This window comes from Lampris incognitus, chromosome 21, assembly GCF_029633865.1.
Source record: "Lampris incognitus isolate fLamInc1 chromosome 21, fLamInc1.hap2, whole genome shotgun sequence".
Lineage (NCBI taxonomy): Eukaryota > Metazoa > Chordata > Actinopteri > Lampriformes > Lampridae > Lampris > Lampris incognitus.
Genome location: NC_079231.1, coordinates 22288579 through 22311525, shown reverse-complemented (window position 1 = coordinate 22311525; position 22947 = coordinate 22288579). Strand labels below are relative to the sequence as shown.

Sequence of the window (22947 nt, the reverse complement as noted above, 5' to 3'; positions counted from 1 at the left end):
ATCCAGACCACATGTTGCCCAGAGCACCGCGTCATTGCCCAAAATGGCCCACGTGTGATTTGGCATATTTGGGCCATATTTGCTATTATATATGTGGGCCACTTCAGGCTCACATCCATTCTGTCAGGGCCAGAAGAAGACCACCAGAGCCGCATCGTTGCCTGAAGTGGGCCACATCTGGATGCTGTCTGGGGTAAATAATATTGTCATTCAGTCAGAAACAAGGCAAGGCCAGATGTAATACTTACCAAAATAGGTACCCATACTGACAAAGCCCTGAGCAGTTTACTTTTACAGGATCCATATGCTGAAGCCTGAACTCGGTCCCACAGGTGAGGATCCTCGTCCTCATAATTGTGGAGACGTAACTTGATCTGTACAACTTGAAACTTTCCTCCGGTTGCTGGAAGGTGCAGGTGGAGGTTTTGTCGTCGACATGTATCCATGGTAAATCTTGCAGGCATCGCCAACCAACAGGAAACTGGTACGACCGCTGCAGTAGAAACCGGAAGTCAGTAGACTACAGTTATGCGCAGAGCCGATTCGCGATTAAAGGATAAGTGTTCTAGAGCCTTCGGGTTCTCCAAACAGGATGTGGGTGAGGAACGTGGGAAAAGCCATCCCATACCTTTTATTCTAAAGAGCAGATAGCAGAACAGGGCGTACATACATATTGTAGCGAGCTCGGGGGGGCAGTCCGGGAGACCGTCACAGTCGGGACGCGAACCCGTGGCTCCCGCTCCGTAAGCGACAACGTTAACCAGTCGACTAGGGCCAACGTATCTACTTATCCATGCACGTTACAATACATAGATGCCGTGACGTTGAGATGACGCAACACCCAGTACCCGCACCAAAGCACCTTATAACACAGAAGCAACCAGAACAAAACACCTCAGTTAATCAAACCCAGACTAAGTCGTCTTGGTCAAAGACAGTCCAGGTTGTCACATTTGGATTCCGATTTACATGTAGGAACGTAAAACAACACACCTTTGATTCGGACGTGTCGTTTAAGGTCACCGTACTCGGTGCACCAATCATGTAGCCAGCAAGTGGATGCTACGTCATATGTGCGAGGCGTGCAAACGGTGCAATAAAACCTATTCACATCAACAGCTGGTTCGTCCCGAGGCTCCAGCCTACAGCAGACCTGGCACGTTAATTATGTGGAGGACAATTATACATGAAAAGAATCCCTGTCCCCCCCCCATATTTTCTCCCCAAAGTCATCTTAACTTCGGAAAAACAAAAACCAAAACCTGCAGTGAGCCCAAGATAAAGGACACAGAGGCACCGGCCAGAGTAGCCTGCTGTGACGACTCGAAGCGGACGAGCAGGTTTCGGTTTTTGTAAGAATGACCTAATTTCTTGTGGAGCGCGTCGTTTTTTTCCGTGTCGTGCAACACGAGATCAGAACAAGAACGAAGAGGGGCTCAGAGAGCAGACTTTAATTTAAATATTCAGACACCTGTGCGTCATCAAACACACGAGAACCCCCGCGGGTGTCCGGAGCTGAGCGCTATTGAGGAACTTTCGGCGAACCGATGGTTTTGCGGGATGTGGCGACTTTACACGGTGCGGCCGGTCTCGTTATTTAGCGTGACCGCTTCTGTTGGAAGTGCCGGACTGGATTCCGCAGATAACCTTTATTTGATAGGGGAACTAAGGGCTGGGGCGGGAACTCGCGTGCCTTTTCGGACCAATGGGAGTGTTTTTCGTCACTTCCCTCCGAAGCCCCGCCCCCGCCCCGACGTGCCAGAAAACCCTGACGCGGCGTGGGTCTATTTTGAGGAAGTTAAACCGTCGCAGTCGCCAAACAAACAGCGAGAAAACCTTCACGGTCCGGGACGCGGACTCTCACTGAACCTGGACGAACCGCGGCCTCGCAGGTAACGATACGTCGCAACCGGAAACCGGCGGAAGGTTTCTGTGTGAACAGCGGGACGGGAGCGAGCTAACGGCCGCCGTTGAGTCGCGGCCAGCCCCGGACGGCGGTCTCCGGGAGAGAGCCAGTCGTTAAACGGACTCCCCGGTACCGGTCTGGGTTCTCCGGGACTTGTGGTTGGGTTTGGTTTTACGTTATGGATGCCGGGATCAGAGGCGGGTTTCTTTCGCCGACGTTAGAAAGTCCCGGTTCGCGGTCACCGCGTTGCCCAAGAGACGTTACTTATGGCAGTACTCCAGTACACTGATCACAGATACTACTATGTCAGAGTATTTATTATGACTACTACTATGTCAGAGTATTTATTATGACTACTACTATGTCAGAGTATTTATTATGACTACTACTATGTCAGAGTATTTATTATGACTACTACTATGTCAGAGTATTTATTATGACTACTACTATATCCGAGTATTTATTATGACTACTACTATGTCAGAGTATTTATTATGACTACTACTATATCCGAGTATTTATTATGACTACTACTATATCGGAGTATTTATTATGACTACTACTATATCAGAGTATTTATTATGACTACTACTATATCGGAGTATTTATTATGACTACTACTATATCAGAGTATTTATTATGACTACTACTATGTCAGAGTATTTATTATGACTACTACTATATCAGAGTATTTATTATGACTGCTACGATATCAGAGTATTTATTATGACTACTACTATATCAGAGTATTTATTATGACTACTACTATGTCAGAGTATTTATTATGACTACTACTATATCAGAGTATTTATTATGACTACTACGATACCAGAGTATTTATTATGACTACTACTATATCCGAGTATTTATTATGACTACTACTATATCTGAGTATTTATTATGACTACTGTTATATCGGAGTATTTATTCTGATGGCTTTGTGTGAGTGCGGTTGGACGTCAGTTAGCTGGTCTTGGCGCTTGTTATTGTTTGTGTGTGTGTGTGTGTGTGTGTGTGTGTGTGTGTGTGTGTGTGTGTGTGAGAGAAGAGAGAGAGAGTCCCCATTACAGTATCATAACGACGTCGGTCTCACATACAGTAGAAAAGAAGGACTTTTCAGAAAAAGTCATTGAAAATTAAGCTAACTCCGGGCGGGTCCACTTAATCTCTCCTTCACGTTACTGTGTCCAGAAAGTAGTCGGCGTCAAACTGAAAGAGTTTGAAGTACTACGAGGTTGAACCGATGCGAGTTGAATGAATGGCCGGGCTGGCGAGCCGGGGATGGTGAAGCTGGAGTGGGTAATGGAGAACAAGGTGGTGTCCGGTGGGGGGCCACACGAACACGCAGAGGAGTATGTGGGCGGAGCATTAGCAGGCATCTTGGTGAAGTACTACTCTTGTGCAATGGCGTCCTGTACATCCGAGGTGTGGAGGAAGAGGAAGAGGGTGGAGAAATGAGAGGACGATGAAATGGTGGGTCAGGAGGGAAGACTGCCTGACGCCTCGTATAACTGTGCTTTAGCCATCCACCCATCCACCCATCCATCCATCCATCCATCCATCCATCCATCCATCCATCCATCCATCCATCCATCCATCCATCCATCATCCACCCATCCATCCATCCATCAAGACGAACTGGAGTTGGTCCACAGGCGCTGCACAGTGGCTGCCCACTGCTCCTAGCTACACAGCTAGGATGGGTCAAATCCAGCCATTATCCGAACCGCTTATCCTGCTCTCAGGTTTGTGGGGATGCTGGAGCCTATCCCAGCAGTCATCGGGCGGCAGGCGGGGAGACACCCTGGACAGACCGCCAGGCCATCACACGCTTGCTGGTTGTCCACGGTGCCCGATGATGACCATCTTCTTCTATTTGTGGGTCCTTTGAGGACTCAGATAGCAGAAGATACCTGCGCAGAGATGGTTTTTAAAGTGGCATGGGGGGCGCGCTTCTCCCAACGCCACATGACTTGATTGTAGAGGAGATGGTTCCGATGGCAAGGGGGATCCCTCGACGACCGGCACCTCCACACAACTGCAGGGGCTGCCGGAAATCCAGTTTTTCGGAAACCGCCTCGAAGCGTGCCGCCACAGCTTGCTTTTCTGTTGGGGTAAGCTCCCTTAGCCTTATGTCTTCCCAGACTCACCCACAAGGCAGCGGGGCAGTGGTTGATAGGTGCCAGGGCGTGTCCACCAGGGTGGGCCTGCACACCATATCTCTGGGGCACACTGCTGCTCCGAGATCCCCTGCCCAGTTAGCCTGGGGCCGCAAGACCCCAGTTACCACGTGTGGCCACGGGGAGGCCTGGCAGGAGTCTTGGTGAAGGAGAGGCTATGTACTGGCAAGGGAGGCTAACACGCTAGGATGCTGCCCTGTTCGCCACAGAGGCTAGCTAGCGGCAGCAAGCTAAGGGCAGGAAGGACACAAGCGGGTTGGAAGAACACATGCACCTTCCCTCCAACTACACACTGCTGCACTAGACGCATCACCACACACACACACACACACACACACACACCTAGGGACAATTCAGTACGGCCGAGTCAGCTGACCTACATGTCTTTGGACTGTGGGAGGAAACCGGGGCCCTCGGAGGAAACCCACCCAGACACGGGGGAGAACATGCAAACTCCACACAGAGGACGACCCGGGACGACCCCCAAGGTTGGACTACCCGGGGCTCGAACCCAGGACACTCTAGCTGTGAGACGACCCTAACCACAGCACCGCCGTGCCGCCCTGTGCTTGTACTTCTTAGTTGAGTTGTTTTTTGTGTGTGCTCACCACGTGTGTGTGTGTGTGTGTGTGTGAGAGAGAGAGAGAGAGAGAGAGAGCGAGAGAGAGAGCGAGAGAGAGAGAGAGAGAGAGAGAGAGAGAGAGAGAGAGAGAGAGAGAGAGAGAGAGAGAGAGAGAGAGAGAGAGACACAGAGAGAGAGAGAGAGAGAGAGAGAGAGAGAGAGAGAGAGAGAGAGAGATGGTTAAAACCTACAGAGCATGTAAAACTCGTTTGGGTTCACATGTCCAGAGGTATTCAGTGTGTTAAAGGCCTAGAGGAGGAATCCAGCCACTAATCTGACATGGGTTTGTTCTAACAGGCAAGGCATGCGGTTGAATGCCGGGACCGATGAGCCTCACTTCCATCACGGTACCAATAAGGACCTCTCAGTTAGCATGAAACTGGGGTAGCAGAAGTCACAAAGACCTTGTGCTGTGTTTGAACAACCACGTCACTGTACATTTCTTCTTCTTTTGATTTTGATATACTTTAATGACGGTGGCGCGGTGGTTAGCGCGGTCGCCTCACAGCAAGAAGGTCCCGGGTTTGAGCCCCGGGGTAGTCCAACCTTGGGGGTCGTCCCGGGTCGTCCTCTGTGTGGAGTTTGCATGTTCTCCCCGTGTCTGCGTGGGTTTCCTCCGGGTGCTCCGGTTTCCTCCCACAGTCCAAAGACATGGAGGTCAGGTGACAGGCCTGGCAGCCTGTCCAGGGTGTTTCCCCGCCTGCTGCCCGATGACTGCTGGGATAGGCTCCAGCATCCCCGCGAACCTGAGAGCAGGATAAGCGGTTCAGATAATGGATGGATGGATGTACTTTAATGATCCCCATAGGGAAATTACGCTCTGCATTTAACCCATCCTAATTATCCTAATCATGTAGCTAGCAGCAGTGGGCAGCCGCCGTGCAGCACCCGGGGACCGAGTCCAGTTGGTCTCGCCGCGCCTCGGCCAGGGGCACAGCCAGGAGTATCAACCCTAACATGCATGTCTTTCTGGTGGTGGGGGAAACCGGAGCACCCGGAGAAACCCACCACAGACACGGGGAGAACATGCAAACTCCACACAGGACGACCTGGGACGACCCCCAAGGTTGGACAACCCTAGGGTTCGAACCCAGGACCTTCTTGCTGTGAGGCGACAGCGCTAACCACTGCGGGTTGTACGCGGTGGTCACATCCTGGCGTCGGTGTGAGTGGCTCTAGGTCAGGGGTCCCCAATTATTTTTCACAGCGGGCCACTTTTAGGGCCACTTTTAAAACCACGGGCCCCTCAACCTCCAGCAGCATGTTGCTCGTTAGTTTGTTTTGGTGTCGATACGTTGCAGGTATTATAATTTAAACAGAGATTTTTCATCTATTTTTCGATATATTACTAGTCTGACTTTTACTAAGAAATTAATTTTTATTTTTTTGGTAGGGCAATAAAAAAAAATTCTTCCTTCTGGCATTTCTCCAAAAATTCTCGCGGACCCATAAATCAACCCGTCACGGGCCGGACGTGGCCCGCGGGCCGCCTATTGGGGACCCCTGCTCTAGAGGCTCGACTCTCAAGTGGTCTATTGAACCCCTCCGGCCGCATTAGTTGTGAAATAGATATGTCAGATAGAGACCTCAAGATGTGAGGACCCTCCGAGGCCGTAGGGGGGTTAGAGATGCTCGTCCAGAGCGGTATTTTTTATAATCAGCCCATCTCTGTGGGCTTCTCTGTTTGCCAGTGTCTCCGACATGGGTGACAAGTCCTCAACTGTCAGCCGTCGTCATTTGAATGACTCGGCCGTCACGTCGCTGGCTGGCTCGTACCATGACAGGCCCTATTGTTCGCTCAGTTTTTCCTCTCTCGCCGTGAGCCTCCCACTCCAGACTCGATCTCCACAGACAGATCCCCGTCTATGGTGCAGCGGTGAAGCATACCGAGACATCCGGACTTGCTAGAAACCTGTCATGCGGCTCCCTCATACGCAGGTCTTGTTTATGTTAGCACGATCAAATATTTGCACAATTCTCACATACTTGGATGTGAAGTCTTGTGATATGCATGGAAACGGCGACCTGGTGTGCGTTCCTTTGAAGGACCGGCATCTGAATAAGGTCTTGGGCATAAAGCCAGGTGTTTGCCTTTATTTCCTCTTTCTTTCCTTTCCGTTTCGCTTCACGCCGGAGCGCTCGTCACTTTCCGTTAAGCGGCTCTCAGCTGACACGTGGGGTTTCTTTTTTAAGCGGTTCGGCAACGAGAAATTGAAACCGCCTACGTCTGACTGAGGCCTTTCTTCAAAAGTCCCGTTTCAACCGCCAACAACGCTTTCGTTTTTTTGGTTGTCGTAAGCATCCTGTTACTGTTAGTATCTGATGTGATGAAGCTGTGCTCGCTTTTCTGTGCCGTAGCAGTAGTATTTTAACAGTAATCTGACGATCGGTGGGTAATTCTGTGTTTTCGAAGTGCCGTATCGGAAGGCAGACTGACTGAGTGTGTTTCTCGCCCTCCTTCCACAGATGTTTATCAGAATAACGCTGGGTTTCCTGTGCGGCCTGGGCTGGGCGGCTGCGGCGTGGGGTGCAGGCAGCGAGGCGGTCGGCGGGGGACCGCTGCCGCTGCTGCTGGTGTCGTTCGACGGCTTCCGCGCCGACTACCTGCAGAGGTTCCCCATGCCGAACCTGAAGCTCCTCTACAGCCAGGGGGTCCTGGTGGAGCAGCTGACGAACGTGTTCATCACCAAGACGTTCCCCAACCACTACAGCCTGGTAACGCTGCCCGCCGCCGCCGCCGCCGCCGCACTGTGGCCGGTGTAGTCTTGTAGGGACCCGAGGCTGATGAGCCGTCACTCTGATGGTAGCACATGGGAATGAGAACACTTTCACTTTCACAGTCACCACGTTTAGGGATTGATAGTTTTCCTTTACGTGAATTGGAAAGTTGCCCCTTCGGCTACAAGAACGCCAGTGCCGCGGCGGATCATCCGTCGGCCTTCGGGCTCGGCCCACAGGTCCCAAAACATTTACAGTTAAAGCTGAAATCTGTGGTCTCCTTGATCTGTACCTCCCTCTGGGAGGACTACAAACAAGGTGTAGCAGCCATTGTGGGCTGGCGTGCCGTCAGCTCAGCAGCAAACGGTTCCCACCCCTGGTCAAAATGGATCCTCAAACCAAAGCTAACACACCGTCTTGTCTCGCAAATAGTAGTATTCCTATTTGTGAGACAAATAGGAATACTACTTTTTGTTTTGCCTCACATTTCAGGAATTCAGGGGGCAGCCGGGAACCACCGGGGGTAGCCGGGACGTGAACCAGGGTCTCCCACACCACGGGCGACTACGTTAACCAGTCAACTCAAGGGTCCAAGCCTTTAGTTGACTGGTTAACGTAGTCGCCCGTGCTGCAGGAGACCCGGGTTCGCGTCCCGGCTGCCCCCTGAATTGGCTACATACAAACTACATCAAACTCTATGGGAGCACTGTTGTACTGTAGTATTGATAGACAAGATGTCCAACAGATGTGGTGACGTTTCAGTCCCCTTTCCCTGTTTGAGTAGTGTAGGGGACCGAGCCGGCAAGGATGAGGAACACAGGTGTTTTCCAGAAAAAAAGGGGTTTTATTTACCCAAAAATGCCAAAAAAGAAGAAGCACTTTACAAAAGACAGAACAAAAGTCTGGGCCCATAAAAGAGGTCAGAGTAACAGAACTTAAATCAAGCAACAAACTCAATATAAAGTGGGCTAACTGAAACCAACTAACAGAATGACTGCCCAACAAAAGACAAAGCAGACCTCCCTAACTAGACACAAAGGGACACATGTACAGTGGCTGATCAGACCAACTACACACAAAGGGGGGGCGACGTACAAACACTAAACACTACCGACTAAATTACAAACAAAAGAAAACAGGGCAATCAGATAACCAGTATCAATACGTTCAACTTCTAACCTAACAAAATAAATCAATAAACTAATACAACCCCAAAACATTACTAAACTCTAAACTAAATCCCCAAATCCCCCCCCCCATGGTGTGGCCGCCACTTGGTTTGGCCCAATTGGCCACTTCCTCCATAAAAGGGCTGTGCTTCCAGGGGCGGATCCTTTTGCCCAGGCCTCACAGGAAGCCCCCTCCCCTGGGCAGCAACAGCCCCCTCTGCACTGGTAGCTCAAAAAAGATACATTAGTTAAAGCAGTTAAACACAATAACGATTGTACAACAGTTAACTAAACGTGCGCGCTACAAATAGAAATTAATGTACTGTGAAAATGCTAAATAAAACGTGTGTATGTTGTATAAAACAAAACCCACGTCTGTTGTTCTTTGTGATGCGCTTCAAACAATGTAAAGTATAAATTAACTGAAAGAAACTTAAAGTGCGAGTGCCAGAGGGTTACCGACGTTTAGATCAGTTGTGAGGCCACGGGGGTGGCCATCACAGTGGGAATGTGTTTGCCACTGCACCAGTGTTCTTCCTACCTGGTCGAACACCTCATCAGCGGTGTATATACTGAGAGTTTCTCCAACCATGGTGGAGATGACTGTTAGTATTATGTAGCCTGACTTCACCGTCCTGATGAATGAAATATTCCTTCAGTCATCTCATCATCAGCCACTTCTCTGGGGTCGGGTCGCGGTGGCAGCAAGCTAAGTAGGGCACACCAGACGTCCCTCTCCCCAGCAACGCCCTCCAGCTCCTCCTGGGGAGACCCAAGGTGTTCCCAGGCCAGATAGGACATGTAGTCCCTCCAGCGAGTTCTGGGCCTACCCCGGGGTCTCCTCCCGGTTGGTCGTGCCCAGTAAACCTCCAAAGCAAGGCACCCAGGAGGCATCCTGATCAGATGCCCGAACCACCTCAACTGGCTCCTTTCGATGTGAAGGAGCAGCGGCTCTACTCCGAGCTCCCTCCGGATGTCCGAGCTCCTCACCCTATCTCTAAGGCTGAGCCCAGACCCCCTACGGAGGAAACTCATTTCAGCCCGCTTGTATCCACGATCTCACCCTTTCAGTCACTACCCAAAGCTCATGACCATAGGTGAGGGTTGGGACGAAGACTGACTGGTCAATTGAGAGCTTTGCCTTCCAGCTCAGCTCCCTCTTCACCACAACGGTCCGGTACAACGTCCGCATTGCTGCTGATGCTGCCCCAATCCGCCTGTCAATCTCCCGCTCCATCCTGCCCTGATGATTTATTAATAAAGAAAATTTCATGATTTTAAATTCATGCAATAACCTGTTACAGACTGTGGTCGATGAAAATTATATCACTGGTATGGTTCGTTCTCTGCCAAAATTTACAGCGGAGACCTGTAGTTTAAAAAACAAAAAAAATTAATTAAAAATCAATGTATTTTCCATGATAAGTCGATTGAAAGGCTGGGTCAGACCTCTCCATTTTCTAATTCAAGTTATGGGGAAATTGCCAATATCTATGCACGGAAGGGCGGCACGGAGGCGCAGTGGTTAGCGCGGTCGCCTCACAGCAAGAAGGTCCTGGGTTCGGACACCGGGGTAGTCCAACCTTGGGGGTCGTCCCGGGTCGTCCTCTGTGTGGAGTTTGCATGTTCTCCCCGTGTCTGCGTGGGTTTCCTCCGGGCGCTCCGCTTTCCTCCCACAGTCCAAAGACATGTAGGTCAGGTGAATCGGCTATACTAGATTGTCCCTAGGTGTGATTGTATGTGTGTGTGTGGGCCCTGTGATGGACTGGCGGCCTGTCCAGGGAGTCTCCCCGCCTGCCGCCCAATGACTGCTGGGATAGGCTCCAGCATTCCCGCGACCCTGAGTGGGATGGGCGGCTCGGATAGTGGATGGATGGATAATTATGGAAATGCCTAAATAATTCTAATAGGGATTTCCTAACCTGCACACGCAGCAGGTGTATTAGAAAATAAGCTTTGAAACCAGGTTTGAGAGTTGCAAGACTTCCTTCTTTTGTCATTTCGTACAGGCTCTCTCGATCGGTAGGTCGATGCCATAGCCAGATTATTGAGCGCTCTACAGGTGCAGCTCATCGATATGGTTTCTGGCTCCTCTTCTTCCTGCTGTAGCCTCTGTCACTGTTGCCTCACCTTGGCAGTGGAACCTCATCAGTGAACTAAATCAGCCATGACCTTTGACCCCTACCCACTACCCCGACTTCCCTCTCCGCTTTTACTTACTCTTGTCCACCCCTCGTGTTGACCCCATGCAGAGATGTGGTGGTTCTGCGTTTTATCGAGAATTCCTAGTTCTTGCAACAGAGGAAAGGTAAATAGCGTAAATAAAATGTATAAAAATACACACTTGTGGTAGAATAACACAAAAAACAAGCCTTGTAGGACAATGTGAAGTGGTGAAAACATACGTGTAAGGCGTGCAAACGGTGCAGTAAAACCAGCTAGTTAGCCCTGAGGCTGCAGCCTACAGCAGGCCTGGCACGTTAATCAGGTGGAGGACAATTATACATGAAAAAAAATCACTGCCCCCCCCCCCCCACTTTCTCCCCAGTTGTATTCGGCCAATTACCCCACTCTTCCAAGCCGTGCGGGTCACTGCTCCACCCCCCTCCGCCGATCCGGGGAGGGCTGCAGACTACCACATGCCTCCTCCCATACACGTGGAGTCGCCAGCCGCTTCCTCTCACCTGACAGTGAGGAGTTTCACCAGGGGGACGTAGAGCGTTGGGGGATCACAACATTCACCCCAGGGGCCCCGACCGACCAGGACACATGCCCACATCCGGCTTCCTAGCCGCAGACAGGGCCAATTGTTTCCGTAGGGAGGCCCCACCAAGCTGGAGGTAACACGGGGATTCGATCCAGCGGTCCCCGTGGTGTTGTTCGGTATAAGTTTGCTTGTCTTGTTTACCTAGATGTTTAGTACAGTTCAGGCTGCCTGCTTCAGCAGAGACGGCATCGAGAACCTAATGGCATTTGGCACTGAAAGTGCTTTGTGCACCACCTTAGTAAGATGAGTCGGGGGGCGAGGGTGCCGTGTAGCTACATGGCGAAGGTACCGCTAACGTCCCCACGCTGCAACTCAGGTGAGGCGGTTCTGACTACCTCGGTTGTTTCCACCAGCTTATTGAGCCTGCTCGCATCCGCCCTCCCATCACACCGCCTCTGAAGCGCCAAGGCCGGAGAACTGGCCCCTGCTGGCTGCTAGAAAGTGTGCAGTGAGCTAGTGCATGTGTTGAAGAGCCGGAGCTATCTTGGGAGGAAATAGTCTGGAGCAGTGTCTCAGTGATGGCCAGCCAGCTCAGTGTCACAGCACCACATCGCTGTTGTTGTCCTTTTCCAGGTGACGGGGCTGTACGCCGAGTCGCACGGCATCCTGTCCAGCTCCATGTACGACCCGGTCACCGACAAGAACTTCAGCACGTCTCATGACACCGACCCGTTTTGGTGGAACCAGGCCGAGCCCCTGTGGATCACGGCGCTGGACTCGGGCTACCAGACGGCAGCGGTGATGTGGCCCGGGGCGGATGTTACCATCGGGAACCGCACGGCCACGCACTTCTTCCCCTACGACCCCGCCATGACCTTCCGAGAGAGGCTGGGGAACGTGACCGGCTGGATGGCCGGGAACGGAACGGTAGGGAACGGAACGGTAGGGAGCGGCGGAGTTACGCAACACTGACACATCGCTCCGAAAACATCAGCATCCTACCGGCAGACCTTCTCGCTTATTGGGGTTTTTTTGTCTCTCTGGTTGAACTCTGCCATCTGTCTTTCTGTCATCCTTTCCTCAGGGGAGTGGAGTAATGTTTGCAGCGCTGTACTGGGAGGAGCCGGACAGGACGGGTCACATATACGGCCCTGATGACACCACCGCCATGGCCAAGGCTCTGAAAGAGGTACACACACACCAGAGGTTGCAGGCTTTGTAGGCTGACGGCTGCTCTCCTCCTGTAAAAGACCCCAAAAGAAGCTCTTGTGGACCTCCTCATTCTCATTCATTCATGACTCACGTAGTCCTTCTCTTCATGGCTCTCATGATTGATGACTAACTAGCCTCGATTGCTCGGCCGTGGCGATTTGCCCTGTACAGCATCAGGAAAATTAGACCCTACCGGTCTGAGCATGCAGCACGACTCCTGGTGCAGGCTCTTGTTATGTCATGCATGCTGGCAGGTCTCCCCGCTTGCACTTTCAAACCTCCGCAAATGATCCAGAACGCGGCGGCGCATCTGGTCCCGACCCAAAACAGCACATGTCCCTCCGCTGTTCATGTCCCTCCACCGGCTCCTAGTTGCTGACCGCAGCAAATTCAAAACCTTGATGCTCGCCCTCAAAACGGCAACTAAAACTTCTCCCGCCTACCCGAACTCCCTCATTCAGGTCTGTACTCAGTCCCGCTCACTAGGGTCTGCCAATGAAAGGCGCCTGGCACCTCCGCTAAGTCGCTAGCCAGACTTCTCTTTTGTAGTTCCCTGGTGGTGGAACCAGGGAACTACAAAACAAGCTAAAGACCCAGCTCTTTCACCAACACCTCCACCTCCACGGTGCCGCAGTGGGTAGCGCGGTCGCCTCACAGCAAGAAGGTCCTGGGTTCGAGCCCCGGGGTAGTCCAGTCTTGGGGGTCGTCCCGGGTCGTCCTCTGTGTGGAGTTTGCATGTTCTCCCCGTGTCTGTGTGGGTTTCCTCCGGGTGCTCCGGTTTCCTCCCACAGTCCAAAGACCTGTAGGTCAGGTGACTCGGCCATACTAAATTGTCCCTAGGTGTGAGTGTGTGTTGGCCCTGTGATGGACTGGCGGCCTGTCCAGGGTGTCTCCCCGCCTGCCGCCCAATGACTGCTGGGATAGGCTCCAGCATCCCTGCGACCCTGAGAGCAGGATCAGCGGTTTGGATAATGGATGTACCCCCCCCCCCCCCCTATAATCCTTGGTCCTCTGTTAGATGAGGGGCAGGTGGGTCGGTTGCAGGTACGAGCAGTTGGAACTAGCTGAGGTCTGTTTTTATGAGCTCTGCCTCTGCAGTAAACGCATACGGTCCCGACAGACGCACATGCTCCAATCAAATTGCTCGGCTGAGAACGTTCGACCGCATGTCCGGTCCCACCCGGTGTCACTCGTAAGCCTTGCGCCCATTACGCACCGCTGCCGCATTGACCGACGGTGTGTTTCTCTGGACGGTGCCGCCCAATCAGGTGGACGACAACATCGGCCTGCTGATGACGGAGCTGAAGAGGGCGGGACTGTGGGGTCGGGTCAACGTGCTGGTGACCAGCGACCACGGCATGGCCCAGTGCTCGGACCAGCGGCTCATACGGCTGGACAACTGCCTCCACCCGGACAACTACACGTTGGTGGACCTGACGCCCGTCGCGGCGCTCATCCCGAAAAGAGGTACGTCGCTTCACTGCAGCTCACACAGGGTCACAAAGTGGGGGCTTAATTGGACGTGTGTGGGTGTTCATCCGCATGCTTTTTCTAGATCCAGATGCTGTCTTCTCTCTGCTGAGTAAGTGCCATCCCCACATGACGGCCTATCTGAAGAACACCATCCCCGATAGGCTACACTACCGGAACAACAAACTGATCCAGCCGATCCTTTTGGTGGCCGATGAGGGCTGGACCATCGTGCAGCGGGGAGACCGTTTGCCGAGGCGTGAGTCTGTTTTTATCGTAGACGTAGGATTCTCACCTCCTTTTACGATCCGCTGTCCCCTTTCTCACATCACTACAGTGGCACGGTGGCCCAGTGGTCAGCGCTGTCGCCTCACAGCAAGAAGGTCCTGGGTTCGAACCCCGGGGTAGTCCAACCTTGGGGGTCGTCCCAGGTCGTCCTCTGCGTGGAGTTTGCATGTCCTCCCCGTGTCTGCGGTGGGTTTTCTCCGGGTGCTCCGGTGTCCCCCCACCATCAAAAAGACATGCATGCTAGGGTTAGTACTCCTGTCTGTGCCCCTGAGCAAGGCATGGCGAGACAAACTGGAGTTGGCGCTGCACGGCGGCTGCCCACTGCTGCTAGCTACACAGCTAGGATGGCTTACATGGCGAGAGAGAATATCCCCACGGGGATCAATAAAGTAGTAAAAATAAACAACTTTACGAATGGCAAAGAAACTGTAACCAGTTCACACAAAGTATTTATACTCGGCCTACAGCTACTGTCACATGTGTCCCATCTGAGTCAGTAGGACGAGTCCTGCCAACCAGAAGACATGGCATGGATTTGACCTGTTGTCAGCCGGAGTGGACAGAGCAAAAAAGCAGCTGGTCGTTTTCTAGGAAGTGAATTCACATCCCATAAATCCACGGCTCAAAAGAAGAGAAAGGGGGCGTCCGGCTAGCATAGCGGCCTATTCCGTTACCTACCAAAACGGGGATCGCTGGTTCGAATCCCCGTGTTACCTCTGGCTTGGTCGGGCGTCCCTACAGACACAACTGGCTGTGTCTGCGGGTGGGAAGCCGGATGTGGGTATGTGTCCTGGTTGCTGCACTAGCGCCTCCTCTGGTCGGTCGGGGCGCCTGTTTGGTAAGGACGGGGAACTGGGGGGGAATAGCGTGATCCTCCCACGCGCTACGTCCCCCTGGTGAAACTCCTCACTGTCGGGTGAAAAGAAGCGGCTGGCGACTCCACATGTATGGGAGGAGGCATGTGGTAGTCTGCAGCCCTCCCCGGATCAGCAGAGGGGGAGGAGCAGCGACCGGGACGGCCCGGAAGAGTGGGGTAATTAGCCGGGTACAATTGGGGAGTAAAAGGGGGGGTGGGGCGAAGTGAAGGAGAGTACACTGAATGGCGTGAGAATTTGTATATGAAAACATGTATGAAGGTGTGCACGACATGCACATTTAGTATGGTCACATGACGTGATCAGTTGGAAAAAACATTCCCGCCCACGTTTTAAATCCATGCCTATAGATTTATTCTGAAACTTAGCCAGAATGTTCTCTTGAAATATTTGCCCCAAGCTTTCGTTCTTTGAATTTTTTTCCAAACTTGGTTCAGCCTAGCTTACAACTTATCTATTTTCATCAAGCTTGGTAAGTTTCTTACAAAATATCTGAAGATCGTTACATTAATTTATAGGCTTTCAGCCTGCTCTGAGATGCCACTTTGGCGCCAACGTCAGGGAGAGGTGCAGTTCTCTGAACCGCCGCTAGAGGGAAGACTTGAACCAAAGAGGAACTTCTGTAACATCAGCCGTCATGATTGTATGCTGGTCCAAAGAGTCCCATCCCTCTCTCCTTCTCTCTTCCTCTCCTTCAGTGGGCGACCACGGCTACGACAACGCCCTGCCCAGCATGCACCCCTTCCTGGCCGCCGCCGGACCCAGCTTCCGTCAGGGCTACCGCGCCACGGAGCTGCAGAGCGTGGACATTTACCCCCTGATGTGCCACCTGCTGGCTGTGCACCCGAGGCCCAACAACGGGACCCTGGCTCACTCCCGATGCATGCTGTCCGAGTCCAGCTGCATGGAAGTACCAATGATCGTGGGCCTGGTGATCGGCGTCCTCCTGTTACTCGCCACAATCACCGGTAGGTCCGCATCGCGGCATCACGTTGCTCACGCGACACTTCCCACCGAGGTAACTGATTCGTATAGAGAGCCATCCAGTATCCAAGCCGCTTATCCGAAGTCGGGACGCGGGGATGCTGGAGCCTATCCCAGCAGTCATCGGGCGGCGGGTGGGGAGACACCCTGGACAGACCATCGGTCCACCACAGGGCCGACACACACACGTATTCACACCTAGGGACAATGTAGTACGGCTGGTCCACCTGACCTACAGGTCTTTGGACTGTGGGAGGAAACCCACACAGACACGGGGAGAACATGCAAACTCCACACAGAGGACGACCCGGGACGACCCCCCCAAGGTCGGACTACCCCGGTGGCTCGAACCCAGGACCTTCTTGCTGTGAGGCGACTGCGCTAACCACTGCGCCACCGTGCCGCTCACGTAGAGATGAAATCCAAAATTTGAAAAAGTCGCACAAACTCATAAACCTGCTTTGTGTTAAAATTGTTGTTGTTCATCGTTTTTCGCAGAGGAGCAGAATAGCGGTAGTTTATATTTCAAGGGTTTGATTCCCAAACGCCGCCCTGAAATAAGACGGACTGAAAAAGTGTGTCGCTAATAAATCTCCCTGGGTAGTAGGTAACTTGACAGACCGAACGAGCCGACCCGTCCCGGTCAAACCCTGCACACTTCCTGGGTATCGGAGGAGGTTTGCGTAGAGTACAAACTTGTTTTGGAATCACAGCAGCGTCCCTTTTCAGCTGCACCCCTCATGTTCACCCCCGTCACATCCACATGTAGATGGAAGAGAGGGCACATGTTTTTGTTTTTACCCCCACCCCTCCTTTTTTTCTTCTTCTCCCCAATTGTATTTGGCCAATTACTCCACACTTCCGAGCCGTCCCGGTCTCTGCTCCACCCCCTCTGCTGATCCGGGGAGGGCTGCAGACTACCACATGCCTCCTCCCATACAGGTGGAGTCGCCAGCCGCTTCTTTTCACCTGACAGTGAGGAGTTTCACCAGGGGGACGTAGCACGTGGGAGGATCATGCTATCCCCCCCCACCCCGAACAGGCGCCCCGACCGACCAGAGGAGGCGCTACTGCAGCGATCAGGACACATACCCACATCCGGCTTCCCACCCGCAGACACGGCCAATTGTGTCTGTAGGGACGCCCGACCGAGCCGGAGGTAACACGGGGATTCGAACCGGCGATCCCCGTGTTGGTAGGCAACGGAACAGACCGCTACGCCACCCGGACGCCCTCAGTCGTTCTGATTTCTGTCAACACATTTTTTCTCTGCAGCTCGGGACTTGCTGGGGGTCTCTGGAGCCCCATCAGGTCACCGTGGCTCCAGATGTGGGAACTGTAATGTGTAACAGGAAGTCCTCAAGCGCTCAGCACACTAACCAGCACGTCTGTCCCTCTCAGCCCTCTTTAGGCTGATGAAGCCCCGCCAGCCGCTGCTCTCCAGACCCTTCCAGAGGCTTCAGCTGGAGGACGACGACGACGACGACGACCCCTTATTGGAGTAGAGCGGCCGACCGGCGTTGTGCCGCGATCCAATCAGACGTCTTCCCTGCTCTCTGTACTGTAAATCTCTCTCTCTCTCCCCAATGTGGTGGTTTGCTGTATGTGTTGCACCTCAGTGTGTAAGAGGAGGAGGTATTGATGATGATGATGATGATGATGACGACGATGATGGCGGCGGTGAAGAAGACGAAGATAAATGTCCTGGACGCTTTAAAAGCTTCTTGATATGTTGCACTTTAACAGGTCGTCGTTCACAACGAGGTCACTGAGTAGACCTTCCTCGCGTCTTGTATGCACTGATGTGTGTGTGTGTGTGTGTGTGTGTGTGCGTGTGTGTGCGTGTGTGTGTGTGTGTACACTGGTATAAAGAGTTGTTTTTAAAGCGTTGCCACCCCTTAAATCCGATTTGTGGAGCCTCTCGGGTACAACGGGAGACATTAAGTAAACCGCTTCGGCTCAGACAGCCGGAGCGGAAGTTCTGCACGAGCTGTTACTGTTGAAAACGTGTTCTGTTACCGGCGGTACCGAGCCGACGCGCTCCAATGTTCTGTCGAAACAATGAAGCGGCATCCCTGACCCCGTTTACACTTGGATTTAAAATGCGTCTTTTTCTGCGATCGGATCTCAAGTGGACATACAGGTGTGAACGACCGCCGACACGTTCTGTGACCCGGGTTACTCAAACCACTTCCCGATGTGGTCTGGGACGCATTGGACCACATGTCTTCTGTAGTGTGAACGCTAATGCGTCCTGATGCGTCCCCGACAAGGACGTTACAGGGAATCTTCTTCTTCTTCTTCTTCTTCTTGATCACACGGGTCATTTGGAGACGCATGGGAGACCCGGGTGTGAACGGCGACGCGTCTCGCTGTCCTCTTGTGATCCCATCGCCCAGAACGCGTTTTAAACCCCAGTGTAAACAGGGTCCCTGTCGGGTAACGCGTTGGAGGAGATTCACTGGATGTTGGACTTGAAGAAAACCGTATATTGTGTGTTTCAGTTGTTGTGTTCTGCCTCGTTGAGGTTTTGTAGTTCTGGAGCGAGACCTCCCATCATTTCCAGGTGGGTCTGTGATTCTCCTTCGGAGGTCTGTGGACCCGTTTCTTTTCTTTCACCTTTTCGCCTGCCAGTGATCCACCAAGCTGGTCCGTCCTCCCAGCCTGACTGGGATCGGGACTTTTTAGCTGCCGTCACGGCAAACGAGCAAAACCAGTAAGTCGGCCAGTCGCCTCCGTGCCACCGGATGTGTCGTCACGCTGCAGGGGCGCTTTTATTCGGTCCGCTGCGCGTGCATGTTGGGAGCGCTGCTTTTTTGTTGCTAGGTAGATTTTGTGTCGCTAGATGATCTGTGCCGTGTGACGCCGGTACAGCCGGTCGCTGCTCATTTCTTGCACAGCTGCTGACGTCTGCACGTGTCGCGGGGGGGGGGGACGTGGGGAGGGGGACGTGGGAAGGGGGGGACGTGGGGGGGGGCGGTGACTCCATATTCAGGTCGCCGTGCAGCGGAGTTGTGCTTTCAGTGCGTTTGTATTCCTGCCAAAGACAATCACGGGCGTGTGTGTGTGTGTGTGTGTGGGGGGGAGTTGTGGGGGGGGGCGGGGTAGTATCGTCACATTACCAGCTAAAGCCGCCTGGCCCTGTGTGTGTTCGGGGGGTGGTGGACAGTTACATGTGGACCGTGTGCTGGTGCTCCAGAATAACCTGTTAATGCTGAGCTGAGACGGATTCACTTAACGCACTTGGACAAGTCATCTAATGGGCTTATGTGCGTCCTGTGTGTGTGTGTGCGTGCACGAGTGCGTCCTTGCGTGGATGCGCGTGCGTGCATGTGTGTGCGTCCTTGTGTGTAGATGTGTGTGCGCATGCGCCCCCGCGCGTACGTGCACGTGCGCGCGTACGTGCATGTGTCACGTGTACGCGCACGCACCCCTTGGATGTGTTTGCGTGCGTGCGCCCTTGTGCGCGCGCATGTGTGGATGTGGATGTGTGTGCATGTGCGCATACGTGCATAGTGTGTCTGTGTGCGTGCGTGTGTGCGTGCGTGTGTGTGTGTTAACAGGAAACACGGGCCGCAGCTTGTTGGCGGTAGTGTTAAAGGGAATCCCCGCATCCAACATGTACTGTTACTGATGCTGCTGCCTTCAGCTCCCCGGAAGAGGGGGGCACGTGGGAGGGGGGGTGAAGGGTCAAATAAAAAACGGAACTACTGTCGTTTTTGGACTGTCTGGCGTGCAGCTGTCTGCCCCCCCAGCGTTGACAAAGGGTCGGGAGGGGTTCAGGGGTCGCGAACCCAGCGCTCAGGACTGTAGGGGCCATCATGGCCCCGTCAAGGGAAGCTGATGGATATTCATGCGGAAGTGTGCGTGTGTGTGCGTGTGTGTGTGTGTTATTCCCTTGGGCAGTGTTTTTCTCTGATGCCGTCCACGCGGCCCCTGGCAGGGGCTGTTGTAGCTCCTTTTTGATACTATGCAAATGCTGCTTGGCCGGTGCGCTTCTCCTTTCGTTTGTCATGCAGGAGGTTTTCTCTCCTGGTTGCTGAGAGCTATGAAATAAATACACCAATAAATAAAGCTGAGTGGAAATGCGAATAAGCCAAGCGTGTGTCGTTCTTGTTTTTGTTCCCCCCAATTACCCCACTCCTCCGAGCCGTCCCGGTCTCTGCTCCACCCACTCGGCCGATCCGGGGAGGGCTGCAGACTACCACGTGCCTCCTCCCATACACGTGGAGTCGCCAGCCGCTTCTTTTCACCTGTCAGTGAGGAGTTTCACCAGGGGGACGTAGCGCGTGGGAGGATCACGCTATTCCCCCCTCCTCCCTGAACGGGCGCCCCGACCGACCAGAGGAGGCGCTAGTGTAGCGACTAGGACACATACCCACATCCGGCGTCCCGCCCGCAGACACTTCCGGTTTCTACTGCAGCGGTCATACCCGTTTCCTGTTTGTTGGCGTGTGCTATTGACAATGGCGTATTGTTCGCGAGGCCTGCAAGAGTCACCATGGATACATGTCAACCACATGCACACAACTGACCACACACGTTCACCTGCACCTCCCAGCAGGCGGGTGAACAGTTTTAAGTTGTACATATCAAGTTGCGTCCACAACTATGAGGAGGAGTATTCTCATCTTCATATTTCACACTCATCCACAATTATGAGGAGTTTCTCAGAACTGTCGAAAGTGTGTGGACAGTTGTGCGCATGTGGTTGACATGTATCCACGGTGACTCTTGCAGGTCTCGCGAAAAATATGCCGTCGTCAATAGCGCGCGCCAACAAACAGGAAACTGGAATGACCGCTGCAGTAGAAACCGGAAGTCGGTGGACTACAGTTATGCACAGGGTGGATTGTGTGTGTAGGGACGCCCGGCCAAGCCGGAGGTAACACGTCTCATATGAAACACGTCCGGGTGTGTCAGGGAGATGGCAAGGACAGAGTGACACACATTTTAAAAATTAATTTTATTTCTTTCTATATATTTTTTTCTTCATCGCAGTCACAACATTACAATGTAATAAAATGGTAAATATATAAAATTTAACTCGATACTGATGCATACATTTCTGTATCTCGTTTGAAACCCAAATGAACTGTACATGTATTCATTTATATCCGTTTCACATGGTTTAAAATCTGTCATTATGTGGTCACGTGTATGACTGTAAATCTTTGTCTCTTCACAGATAAATAGACTTCACTTTCTTGGAGGTATTGTAACAAAAATAACACATTTCCTAACGCTTGGCCGTCTAGAGCCATTGAAAATATTGTTTCACTTTCCCCCCACCCCCCCAACAAAATGCCTTCAATACTTTTAGTAATATGCGATACACAGGAGAACCGGAGGTACACAACATGTCACTTCGTCTTTCCGGATTGTGTCCACATGGTAGGATGGCCCGGATGTTAACGGGGGACGGAGGTTGGGCGTGCACCAGGGAGCGAGATTCCCCCCCCCCCCAACCGACTTCCGGAGCGCCTGTCTCTGATTGGTTAAGGTTAGGGCGGGGTTAGGGTTACCCAATCAGAGCTGTTGTCACGCGGAAGTTTGATCTGGAGTTGGTTGGAAAAAGGTTTGACCCTAGAGCCAACGGGGTGTAAGCACGGAAGTAGCCGTGATTGGCGGTTGCGTCGGCCAATAGAAAGCGCAGAAGCGCACTGACGGCCAGACCGACAGACAAGAGCAATAGTTGGGGCGAATTAAGTTAACGTTAGTTAGCTAGCGGTAGCGGTATGGTTAGGGTTACAGTACGATCTGGCAATGTTAAGGTCAGTTGTAAGGTAGCTAGCTAAATGTTTCAGTGCGCATCGTTGGTTTCAAGTCAGTGCGCTTCGAGGTTCCGCGCTGTCTATTGGCCGACGGAACAGCCAATCACGGCTACTTCCGTGCCTACACCCCGTTGGATCTAGCATCAACCTTGGAAAAAACGCTACACACGACCCGGCATGGGAATGGCTTGAAGGTAGAACCAGTAGGATTTTCCAAAAAAATCAACGTACTGTGGCGAATTCGGTGTGTGTGTGTGTGGGGGGGGGGGGCAGCCGGGACGCGAACCCGGGTCTCTCACCCCACGGGCGACTACGTTAACCAGTCGACTAAAGGGTTCGACCCGTTAGCCAACCGGCTAGCGAGTCTAGGCCTCCGTGGTCCACTACCCCCATCCTTCGGGAAGCGCGTCCCCGCGCTTCAGCGTACCAGCTCCCTTACGCCTCTGGTTGCACGCGCTTTCGATGGTCTCGCGGTGGCCCATCCCACTTCTGACACCAATGTAGTGAATTCGGGGGGGGGGGGCAGCAGCCGGGAACCGCCGCAGCCGGGTCTGCTGCACCACGGGCGACTACGTAAGTAGTCGACTAAAGGGTCCGGACCCATTAGCCAACTAGCTTGCGAGTCTAGTCATTCGTGGTCGTTACAGTATAAACTCGTACAAAAATAATCTCGGCCTGTACACCGGGATGTGTCGCGGTAACCGCGGTCAGGGGGCGTTTACTTCTGGTGACGTTGAGCCGGGGGAGGGGAGGAGTACCTGGCTGCAGCCTGCAGAACGGGGCGGGGTTCAACGTCAAACGTTAACCCTGCCCAAGTCCACGCCAATGAAATTGTCCTTTTTTTAACCCCGCCCAAATTAGATAGTTAAACCAATCAAATTAAACGGTGGGCGGGATTAAACGTTCGACGTTGAAGCTCGCCCCGTTCTGCAGTCTGCGGCCAGGTGTAGTACCAGGGAGAGGAGGGGCCGACTTTACATCCGCAACCGACAGATCCTACTCGTTCTACCTATAAACTTGTGATTGGTGAAGGCGGCGATCA

The 22947-nt window shown here is 52.8% G+C and overlaps 1 protein-coding gene across 3 annotated transcripts; it reads left to right on the top strand.

Annotated features, from left to right (window-relative positions):
• The first annotated feature begins 1761 nt into the window (after positions 1-1761).
• Positions 1762-19049, top strand: enpp4 (ectonucleotide pyrophosphatase/phosphodiesterase 4). Of its 3 annotated transcripts, none has more exons than XM_056301528.1 (8): positions 1762-1892; positions 7175-7423; positions 11936-12229; positions 12387-12491; positions 13783-13981; positions 14070-14243; positions 15846-16115; positions 17533-19049. In XM_056301528.1, the coding sequence occupies exons 2-8, from the start codon at positions 7175-7177 to the stop codon at positions 17634-17636; spliced, it is 1395 nt and encodes a 464-aa protein (XP_056157503.1). In that variant the 5' UTR covers positions 1762-1892; the 3' UTR covers positions 17637-19049. The 3 variants fall into 3 exon arrangements, with proteins under 3 accessions (XP_056157503.1, XP_056157501.1, XP_056157502.1); XM_056301526.1 differs by having other exon boundaries at positions 11936-12244; XM_056301527.1 differs by lacking the exon at positions 1762-1892 and adding an exon at positions 1940-2035 and having other exon boundaries at positions 11936-12244.
• Positions 19050-22947: the final 3898 nt, after the last annotated feature.